Source organism: Humulus lupulus, chromosome 4 (assembly GCF_963169125.1).
Source record: "Humulus lupulus chromosome 4, drHumLupu1.1, whole genome shotgun sequence".
In the NCBI taxonomy this organism is placed as follows: domain Eukaryota; kingdom Viridiplantae; phylum Streptophyta; class Magnoliopsida; order Rosales; family Cannabaceae; genus Humulus; species Humulus lupulus.
Genome location: NC_084796.1, coordinates 223,487,228 through 223,498,042, shown reverse-complemented (window position 1 = coordinate 223,498,042; position 10,815 = coordinate 223,487,228). Strand labels below are relative to the sequence as shown.

The 10,815-nt window shown below is 40.0% G+C and overlaps 1 protein-coding gene across 1 annotated transcript; it reads left to right on the top strand.

Moving 5' to 3' along the window:
- The first annotated feature begins 7,097 nt into the window (after positions 1-7,097).
- On the top strand, positions 7,098-7,658 carry LOC133832938 (uncharacterized). The gene has a single exon (XM_062263212.1). The coding sequence runs from the start codon at positions 7,098-7,100 to the stop codon at positions 7,656-7,658; it is 561 nt and encodes a 186-aa protein (XP_062119196.1).
- The last annotated feature ends 3,157 nt before the right edge of the window (positions 7,659-10,815 follow it).

The window sequence follows — 10,815 nt, the reverse complement described above, 5'->3', positions numbered from 1 at the left end:
ACCCAAGATAGGATCCTACGCCTATGTGTGCCAATCTGTCTACAAAGGCTTACGACTTTGGGTTGAGCTTTGACCAAGCTATCTTAGCCCACCTCACCAAGCGCTAAGGCTCAAGAGCTTGAAGTCTAAGACCTTTGGGTGGTTAATTAGGTTCTGTTGACACAATTTTTCACCAACATTAGATTTAGAAATCTAATAAGAGTATTAGTGCTTATGTGCAAACAATAGTGAACTTATAAGAACTCTTTTGTACACACACAATTTTATGTGGTTCAGTGGTTAAAATCCACCTAGTCCACGAGACAATATTATTGCTATTCTCTCACAATTTTTGTAGAGTTTCAGTAATACAAAATGGTCGTTCCCTTTCCTGTCCAATATCCTTGGTATTTATAGTGGAATTTCTTGGATAGGTTGGGCTAATCGTGTGCATAATTATGGTATACATTTAATACAGATAATTCCCATTTACATTGAGACATGATTGCATAACAGAATATACTCATGTTATCTTGGATAATAAATAATAAATGTGCAATATAGTCTGGGCATTAATGAGCGTATAAAGAGCCCCCGAGTCTCTCGGGATCCTTCAGTATGCGTCATGACCAGGTTTCCACCGGTTGAACATATTCATCGAGCTGGGGATCAAAGAATATCCAAACCTTAGTTCAAATTAACCTCAAAGCGCCCTAAAGGCGGTCTAGCCACTATATGTCTCGAACTGGACCGTCATCCTAAGATGGGCCTGATAATTACCTGAATGTTGTATTGCCAAGTCCTAACTCGAGCTGCTCACATCATCATTAGCTAGAAGTTCTGATTTTCTGCTTTTCCATATACTCATATGCCAACTGTATCCTTAGCTGAGTGATTAAACTCGTTCTAATTTTTAGGGTACAACATTTACCCCCAATCTCCTGCTCGTGTTTAACGTCATCACTTTCTGGCACGAACAGTAGGGGGTTTTAGTGTTCTGTCATGTAAAATCGTGCCTACCTACTACTCGAGTATTGAACACGTGGCAGTCTTTAATTGGCGTCTGTTTGGGTTTCGAGGACTATGACAACTGTCCTGTCAAATTTTTGTCGCTGCATGGGTCATTTAATCTTGTCCTTTGGATCTCAAGCTGACCCAATCGAAAGGCCCAAATTAATTCCCAACATTTACGTATAGATAGGGAGATCAAACCTGAACCTTACAACCTTTGCATTAAAAAATTTTGCTTTCAGAAACAAAAATTCCCTTTTTCTCTCAAAATTTTTCCAAAAACCTTCATCGCCCTTCAGTCTCTCAGAAGCTTTCAAGCTCCTTCATGTGGATGCATCGACATTCTCCTCAAACAAACGTATAAACTGTCAGTATTTCCTCATCTGGTTTGAATCTTTCATTTCTTTACATTCCAGTGAGATTTTTACTTCAAAAAACATTCTTTGTTCAATATCGTTTCATGTTCTGGCCATGTTTGAGTTTAAATAGGGTTTGGTTTAGGCTAAAATAACGGTACTAGACTTGCTTAAAAATAAGGTATTCAAAAATTGGGCAAAATTTATGGGTTTTCCAAAGAACAAGTCACTGGTGATCAAATTAGGATACCTGTTTGGATGTAGAAGTTGAGGGGATTTTAGGTTTGGCCCTGGGTAGCTTGAGGGTCACAATTCCTTAAGTAGTTTTGCATTAAACCGCTTTCAAAAGAAAAGCAGTGGGTCTGACGAGTCTGACACACGAATCCTGAAGTATCAGGGAAATGCACGAATTCAAAGCGCGTAGCCTAGGACTACGTGTGGAACCACGCGTTGTTGCTAGAACACATCTTAGCTCGTGTAAATTTTAAATCAACAAAAGTAAACCACTTAAACCCTCGTATCACCGTACCTTTATCGCCGTAGCTAGTAATTGTCTTAGGTCGCCACTAATAGGCCGTTTTGTCGTCAGGCGAGCTAGATCATGGCCCCACCAAAGAAAGACGTCATGAGCTCCTCTACTCAGAAGAAGAAAAAAAACAAGAAGATTGCGTCCTAATCTCCAATTCCTTGTTTTGGTCTTGTGGCGGAGAGGGAACTGGTTGTCGACCCCAACCCTTTTTTTGAGGCCGAGCACATCGTATCCCGAATAACGTCGTAGGGGAAAGTGAACAAAATTTTTCTGAGCCATGGGATCAAGATGGGAATCAATGGACTCCTCGCTCGACCTCCATTGGAAGGAGAGCGGAGTTGCGCCCCTTTGCAAGATGACTTTGTGGCTTGGAGTGATGAGCACCTGAAGGTAGGTGCCTTCCTCCCATTATATCAGTACTTCGTGGATTTTCTGAACTACGTCGAACTGGCTTCGTTCCAGATTCCGCCGAACTCGTATCGTCTTTTGGCGGGGTTAAAATATCTTTTTTTGAGGCATGAGTGGGAGGTCCCCACCCCAGAAAATATTATGTACTTCTTCTGCCTCAAGGCCATTCCTGATTAGAAGGGGCGAGGTGACGAATTTTACTACCTCACTCGCTTCCCCAACTCGACATGCGTCATTGACCTCCCCATCCACCCAAATGACTATAAATAACAGTTCTTTATGTCAAACGAGTTCAAGAACCGCGATCACCGATACTTCAAAAACCCTCATAAGTTCTCTAACATTATGAATTCTGTTCGTGAACTCTCTTATCATTTTAATATATATATTTTTTAATCATTCTAACTGAGTTCGTTCCTTGTGTAGCTATATTCGTGAGGACAAAGCGGTCTGAGACCCTTGGGGGTTAATACAAGACACTGTCTTGTCTTCCTTCGAAGGAGAAGGACTTTCGTCAGGTAGTGAACGATGTGTAGTGTCCCAGAAATTTACTTAGATAGATGGTAGTAGTAGTTTGTAGTATGTTAGATTCCGGGGATTTTGGTTCAAGCCGGGACTTAGTTGGAAACTCATAGCAACAGTTATGGATTCTATAAGTTTAACCTATAGTTTAGAAATATTAATTATAACATAAGGTTTGATTAATATTGTTGGTTCTAGAAATATATTTATTATAACCTAAGGTTTAGATAGAATTATTAAGAATGTGACACTTGTCATAATCATGTTTATTAACGATTTAAGTATTTTTGATGAATAGTTTTATTAAAAGAAAGATCTAGAAGCTCTAGAACCTTCCAGCAACTGTTAGGATCGTATTTTTACTCAGTCAAATCTATTTACTCAATTCAAAATATGTTGAAAAAATACAAATACGTGTTTGCTATATCAACGCATGCCAATATATCGCAGCTATAGGGGCTGATATATCGCCTACAGAAGATACAGAAAACACGTCGACTTCCCACCCTTGCATTTTTGAACTCCATGGAATCCAAGCTTAAGACATCCCTTAACCTCTTGGACCTGCCTTTGAACAATTTTGACCGAGTTCTGGGCATCTGTTGAACAAAAATTCAAATCTTTTTCATTTTATATTCATTTATTTATTCAAATTAAAAGAGGTTAGTTTCACTCCTTGAACTCTATAAATAGGACCTAGTACTCAACCATTTTCTTCATTCTTCAAGCAGTGTTTGGAGCCTCCAAGTTGCTAAGATTATCATAGAGAGAAACACTTGGGTTTTTGGGTTAAAAGCTTTATCATTCTAAACTTTTCTAACCACTTGGGAAGTGAGATATAGTGTTATTTCGTTATCGAGGTGTAGATTGGGTTCTAGTTCAACCAAGGTATTCTTATCCTCAAGTTCAAGTTCTTCATAGTTCTTTAGTTTTCTTTTATTTTCTTTTCAGATCCTAACTCTTGTTTATGATTCTTGGTTAGGTATTTAAGTTTCTTGAAACTTAAGGTTCTTTTCAGTAAGTTTCTACTTGGATGGTTTAGTTCTCTTTTCATCTTCATTCTTTAGAAATACTCATCGTTTTGCTGTTGGTTTTTAGGAGTGTTCCAATCCCGTTCTTGTTCTCAAACATCCCGGTTTGTGGTAAGGAAAATATGATAGATTTTATGTGTTTATATGTTTATGTTATGATATATATATAAATATGTCTTGTAGTCATTTGGGGCTTATAGTTGCTTAGATAGCAAAGCCCAATATTTTTTATGTCGCTTGGGGCTTATAGTTGCTTAGATAGCAAACCCCAAGAATTTTTATCACTTTCATAGTTTAGAGTTATGATTTACCCTACCTCGATTAGTAGACAGATGACCTAGATGGGTTATCATATACTACCATGTGATCTAACCTACATCGATTAGTAGACAGAGGACTAGATGGTTTATCACATGCCATGTTAATGAGTTAATGGCCATTAATATTGTAGTCCTATATGATATACGTTTTTATAGTCATATGTTTTATAGTATATGTTTATGATTTATGTGTTAGTAGATTTTCCTTGCTGGGCATTAGGCTCATTCCTTTATTTTTTAGCTTGATGCAGGAAAATGAATATGGAAGGCGGAAAGATTCATGGCAACTTAGCTTGTGTGTTAAGGATGAATGGACTGCGTAAACAATCGAGGATGACGTTATTTTTAAGTCTTTTGAATTATGTTTTGATGTATTTTCATAATTAGTATTTAATTAATTATGAAAATACATCGATCCCAGAGATGCTTCAAGAATCGTTAAGCTCGGAAAAAATCTTGGCGAAGAGAGGAAGGCAGAGCTGATAAAAGTTTTACAAGAAAATCTAGATGTATTCGCCTGGTCCCATGAAGACATGGTAGGGATTAGCCCAAGTGTAATCATGCATACCTTGAACTTGGATAAGAGCGTGCCTGTGGAATCCTAGACACAGAGACGTCTGGGTACAACCCAAGCTGAGGCCCTGAAAGAAGAAGTAGCTCGGCTATTAAAATGCGGGTTTATTCGCGAGGCTAAATACCCGATCTGGTTTGTGAATTCTGTCCTGGTCCCAAAGCTGAATTGAAAGTGGCAAACATGCATCGATTTCTCCGACTTAAACAAAGCTTGTCCCAAGGATTGCTTCCCATTGCCAAGGATTAATCAATTGATGGATGCCACTGTGGGGCACAAACTCATGTCCTTCATGGATGCGTATTCTAGATATAACCAGAGTGCGATGAACCCCATAGACTAGGAACATACTAGCTTTATGACTCCAACGAATGTTTACTACTATAATGTTATGCCCTTTGGTCTGAAGAACGCTGGTGCTACCTACCAGCGATTGGTCAACAGAATGTTCACTGATCAGATCGGGAAAAACAAGGAAGTGTATGTTGATGATATGTTGGTCAAATCTAAGACTGCCGATAACCATGTTCCCGATCTGAAGGAATGTTTTGAGATCTTAAAGAGATACGACATGAGGTTGAATCCCCAGAAGTGTACCTTTGGAGTGGCGTCAGGAAATTTTCTGGGATTCATAGTCAGCACAAGGGGAATAGAGGTGAACCTAGACAAATTAAGGTCGTTATTAGAAATGCCTTCGTCCAGGTCGCGCAAAGACGTTCAGAGTCTAACTGGAAGAGTGGCAGCCCTTAACCGGTTCATTTCCAAGTCCACGGATAGGTGTTTACCATTTTATAACTTGCTCCAGGGAAATAAAAAGTTTGAATGGACTAAGGAGTGTGAGCGGGCATTTCTCAATCTAAAAACACATTTGGCCGAGCCACCAGTATTTTCTAAACCAACGGCGGGGGAGCCCCTTTTTCTTTATTTAGTTGTTATGGAAAATGCAGCTAGTGCCATATTGGTCTGAGAGGAAGACCGGGTTCAAAAACTGGTATATTATATAAGAAAAAGACTTCTCAGAGCTGAATCGCGGTATCCCTTAATGGAAAAGATGGCTTTCTACCTCATTATAGCCTCCTGAAAACTTAGACCATACTTCCAATCCCATTCAGTCCACGTCATGACCGACCAGTCTTTAAGGCAGGTGTTGCAAAAACCTGAAGCATCAGGACGTCTCTTAAAATAGGCAATCGAACTCATCCAGTTTGAAATACTATACATACCACGAACTACGATCAAAAGCCAAGCCCTGGCTAAATGCACTGGATTTCAGGAGGAGCTTTGGAGAGAACCGGTACAGGCGTTGTGGAGAATCTTCGTTGACGGTTCGTCAAACAAAAACGGGTCCGGTGCTAGGATCATTTTGATCTCTCCAGAGGGGCATCAGTTCTACTCTGCGCTACGGTTTGGGTTCGAGGCATCCAACAACGAAGCCAAATACGAAGCTTTATTGGTCGGGCTTAGAGTGGCGAAGGAGTTGAAGGCCAAGGTCGTCCAGTGCTACAGCGATTCCTAGCTCATGGTAAACCAAGTGTCAGGGGAATACCAAGTGCGGGGGGCCAAGATGGTGGCTTACCTGGCCAAGGTGAAGAAAGAGCTATCAGAATTTGAATATGGAATAGTCGAGCAGATCCCTCGCGAGCAGAACGCCAACGCTGATGCTTTGGCAAGACTCGCTACCTCCAAAGAAGCCGAGACTCTGAACATAGTATCGGTGGAATTCTTGGAAACCCCAAGTGTGGCAGAAAGCACGATGGAGGTCAAGATGATCGACACCAGACCGACTTGGATGACTCCCATAATAGAGTATCTTACAACAGGGAAGTTGCCTGATGAGCGAAAAGACGGGAGGAGTATACTCTACCAAGCTCCAAGGTATGCAATCGTGGACTAGGGGGATTTTAACCTCCGAACCACGTAAAAAGGAATGAGTGTTCTTGATATTTCATTTCCAGTATTTCTAAATATCATTTTCTTGTTACGGTTTATCATTAAACACTAATCTATCCCAACTATTTACGTAATTCACTGTTGGCGAAAAACTGCGTCAACACGTTTGTTTGAGGCTTAAATCCTATGATAGCCAGAGATGTGGAAATTGTATTAGTAAAGGGCAACAATACATATGCTCAGGTTCTGGAAAGGGCTCTCACTGCTGAGAGAATGGAAGACAAAATCTGGAAGGGAAGTGCTGCTAAAAGAGAGGCAAGAAAGAACGCCTCCCAAGGTCATAACTCTAATGATTAAAAAAGGAAGGGAAGTGACTAGGCAGGACAATCAAGCCAGGATAAGAGGGATAGAGATAATAAAGTAAGCAAACACACTGGTAGCAAGGAATGGGTATGATACCTAGAGTGCGAAAAATGTAAGATGCACCACCAAGGCGAATGCGGGGCAAACACGTGTTATGGTTGTGGTAAGGAAGGACACATTAAGAGGAACTACCCACATAAGAGTGAGGAAGGGGTCAAAGAGCAGCATAAGAAGGATGATAATCTATTTTCAGCACGTGTGTTCACCTTCACCAAGCCTCAGGCAGAAGCAAGCACTTTCGTGGTCTTAGGTCAAATTTTTATTGCTGGAATTGATTGTCATGTTTTAATTGATTATGGAGCCACTCATTCATTTGTAGCTAAGAGAATAGTGGATATATTTAATATACCTTATGAGAAGCATGCTAAGGGGTTTGAGACCATGTTACCAACCTGGGAGGTGGTAATATCTAGGAAGTTCTTTAGAGCCTTGCCTTTGAGGGTAGATGGTAGGGAGCTATTTGTAGACTTGATTAAGCTGGATATGAATGACTTTGACGTAATACTTGGAATGGATTGGCTGACGAAGTACAACGCTACCATCAATTGCAAGAAGAAAATGGTGGTGTTTAAGCTTGGTGGAGAGGATCCTTTTGCGTTCGTGGGGACAATAACATGACTACGAATTCCAATCATTTCAACGTTAGAAGCTGGGAGGATGTTACAGCATGGATCCATGGGATTCTTGGCTAGCGTGGTTAAAATAGCAGAAATAGGAATGTAGAGACTGGAAGACACAAGGATAGTATGTGACTACTTGGATGTATTTCCGAAAGACTTACTGGGATTGCCACCACAACGATAAATTGAGTTCACAATTGAGCTAGCACAAGAAACAACGCCATTCTCGAAAGCACCATATAGAATGGCACTCGCCGAATTGAATGAGTTAAAGGTTTAGCTGCAGGAACTACTTGAACTAGGTTTCATTAGGTCAAGTTACTCACCATGGGGAGCACTGGTGTTATTCGTGAAGAAGAAGTATGGGTCAATGAAGATGTGCATTAATTATAGGGAACTTAACAAGGTCACCATCAAGAACAAATACCCTTTTCCAAGGATAGACAATCTTTTTGACCAACTCCAAGAAAAGGCGGTGTTCTCAAAGATAGACTTGAGGTCGGGATACCACCAATTAAGGGTGAAGGAAGGGGACATTATGAAGACAGCATTCCGTACTAGGTACGACCGTTATGAATTTTTGGTGATGTCTTTTGGACTTACCAATGCCCCTGCGACATTTATGGACCTAATGAACAGAGTCTTCAAGGACTACTTGGATAAGTTCGTGATAGTATTTATAGATGATATTCTAATTTATTTGCTAACTGAAGAGGAACACGAAGAACATCTAAGGTTGGCACTGCAACAGTTAAGGGAACATCAGTTGGACGCGAAATTTAAGAAGTGTGAACTTTGGCTAACTTAAGTAGCATTCTTAGGACACATTGTTAGTAAGGATGGTATTAAGGTGGACCTAGTAAAGATCGAAGCCGTAAAAGATTGTCCATAACCAAAGAATGCTTCAGAGGTGAGAAGTTTTCTTGGGTTGGCAGGGTATTACCAGAAGTTCGTAGAAGGGTTTTCAAAGATTGCTACGCCATTGATAGAACTGACCAAAAAGGGCATCAAGTTTGTATTGACTAAGGACTGTGATCAGAGCTTTCAGGAATTGAAAGATAGGCTTATCACGACACCTGTATTAAGTCTACCCACAGATAATGAGAAATTTGTGGTATATTGTGATGCGTCGAAGTAGGGACCAGGGTGTGTATTGATGCAAGCAGAGAAGGTGATAGCATATGCATCTAGGCAGCTGAAAGAGTATGAACAACGTTTTGATGCAAGCGGAGAAGGTGATAACATATGCATCTAGGCAGCTGAAGGAGTATGAACAACGTTACCCAAAACACAACTTGGAATTGGCAGTAGTAGTGTTCGCACTGAAGATTTGACGACATTATCTCTATGGGGAGAAATGTGAAATTTATACTGATCATAAGAGCCTGAAATACTAGTTTACTTAAAAGGAGTTAAACATGAGGCAAAGACGGTGGTTAGAATTAGTCAAGGACTACAACTATGAAATATTGTATCATTTAGGGAAGGCGAATGTGGTAGTCGACGCCCTAAGTCGTAAAAGCCAAGGGCAAGTAGTGGCTATAAGAAATATATCTGCCAATTTGATGGAAGAAATAGAACGAGAAGGTATAGAGTTGATTGTAGGGGGATTAGCAAACTTGACTCTACATTCAACTTTGTTAGACAGAATTAAAGAAGGACAAGATAAGGATCCGCAAATACAAAAGTATAAACAAGGAATCCAAGATGGAAGTAGCAAATATTTTACTCTTAGTAACTATGGAATAGTGAGATATAAGGAACGAATATGTGTGCCAGCTGATTTAGAAATTAAGAAGGAGATTCTTGGTGATACGCATATTACTCCTTATTCTTTACACATAGGGACTACGAAGATGTACCAAGATTTGAAGATGCTATATTGGTGGCCTGGGATGAAGAAGGATGTAGTGGAGTATGTCATAAGGTGTCTCACATGCCAGCAAGTCAAAGTGGAGCACCAAAGACCGTCTAGTTTGTTACAACTGTTAAAAATTCAAGAATGGAAGTGGGAAGAGACTGCTATGGACTTTGTGGTGGGGTTACCTAAGACCATAAAGCAATATGATTCAGTCTGGGTGATCATTGATAGATTTACGAAATCGGCATACTTTATACCTGTAAGAACAATGTTCATAGCAGAACAATATGTAGAGCTTTATGTGCAATAAATTCTGAGACTTCATGGAGTACCGAAGTCAATCATTTTGGATAGAGACCCGAAATTCACTTGTATGTTCTGGGAAGGATTACAAAAAGCGATGGGTACCAGGTTGACATTTAGTACAACATTCCACCCATAGAGAGATGGGCAGACAGAAAGAACAATACAAATTCTGGAATACATGCTTAGAGCATGCATATTTGATTTTAGTGGATCATGGAGCAAGTTCCTTCCACTGATAGAGTTCTCATATAATAATAGTTATCAGTCGACTATTAGAGTAGCACCATACGAGATGCTCTACGAAAGAAAATGTAGGTCTCCAATTCATTGGGATGAGATGGGAGAAAGTAAGTATTTAGGCTCGGAGGCAGTACGAGAATCGAAAGAAGCTATTGCCAAGAAAAGAGCACGCATGATCGCCTCATAGGATTGACAAAAGAGCTATGCTGATCCTAAGTGTAAGCACGTTGAGTTCTAAGTGGGAAATCATGTATTAATCACTGTTTCGCCTATGAAAGGAATTAAGAGATTTGGTAAGAAAGGAAAATTAAGTCCTATATTTTTTGGACCATTCGAGATTTTAGAGAGAATTGGGGAAGTGGCTTATAGGTTAGCCATGCCTCCAACTCGATCAAGAGTGCACAACATTTTTCATGTGTCCATGTTACACAAGTATGTTTCAGACCCATCTCACATCCTTAGCTATGAGGTATTGGATATGCAATGAGACCTATCATATGATGAGAAGTCGATAAAGATTCTTGATAAGAAGGAAAAAGCATTACAAAATGAGATGATCGGGTTAGACAAGGTCCTTTGGAAAAATGGCTCTACCGAAGATGCAATGTGGGAGTTGGAAACCGATATGAAGGAGCAATACCCAGAGTTGTTCAGGTAAATTTCGTGGATGAAATTTGTTTTTAGGAGGGGATAGTTGTAATATTCGCTTCTACTAGTAAGGGTATTATCGTAAATTGTATGATATTAT

Excerpts from the sequence above, each read along its gene's own strand:
- LOC133832938 (XM_062263212.1), top strand. The coding sequence starts at position 7,098 with ATGCACCACCAAGGCGAATGCGGGGCAAACACGTGTTATGGTTGTGGT.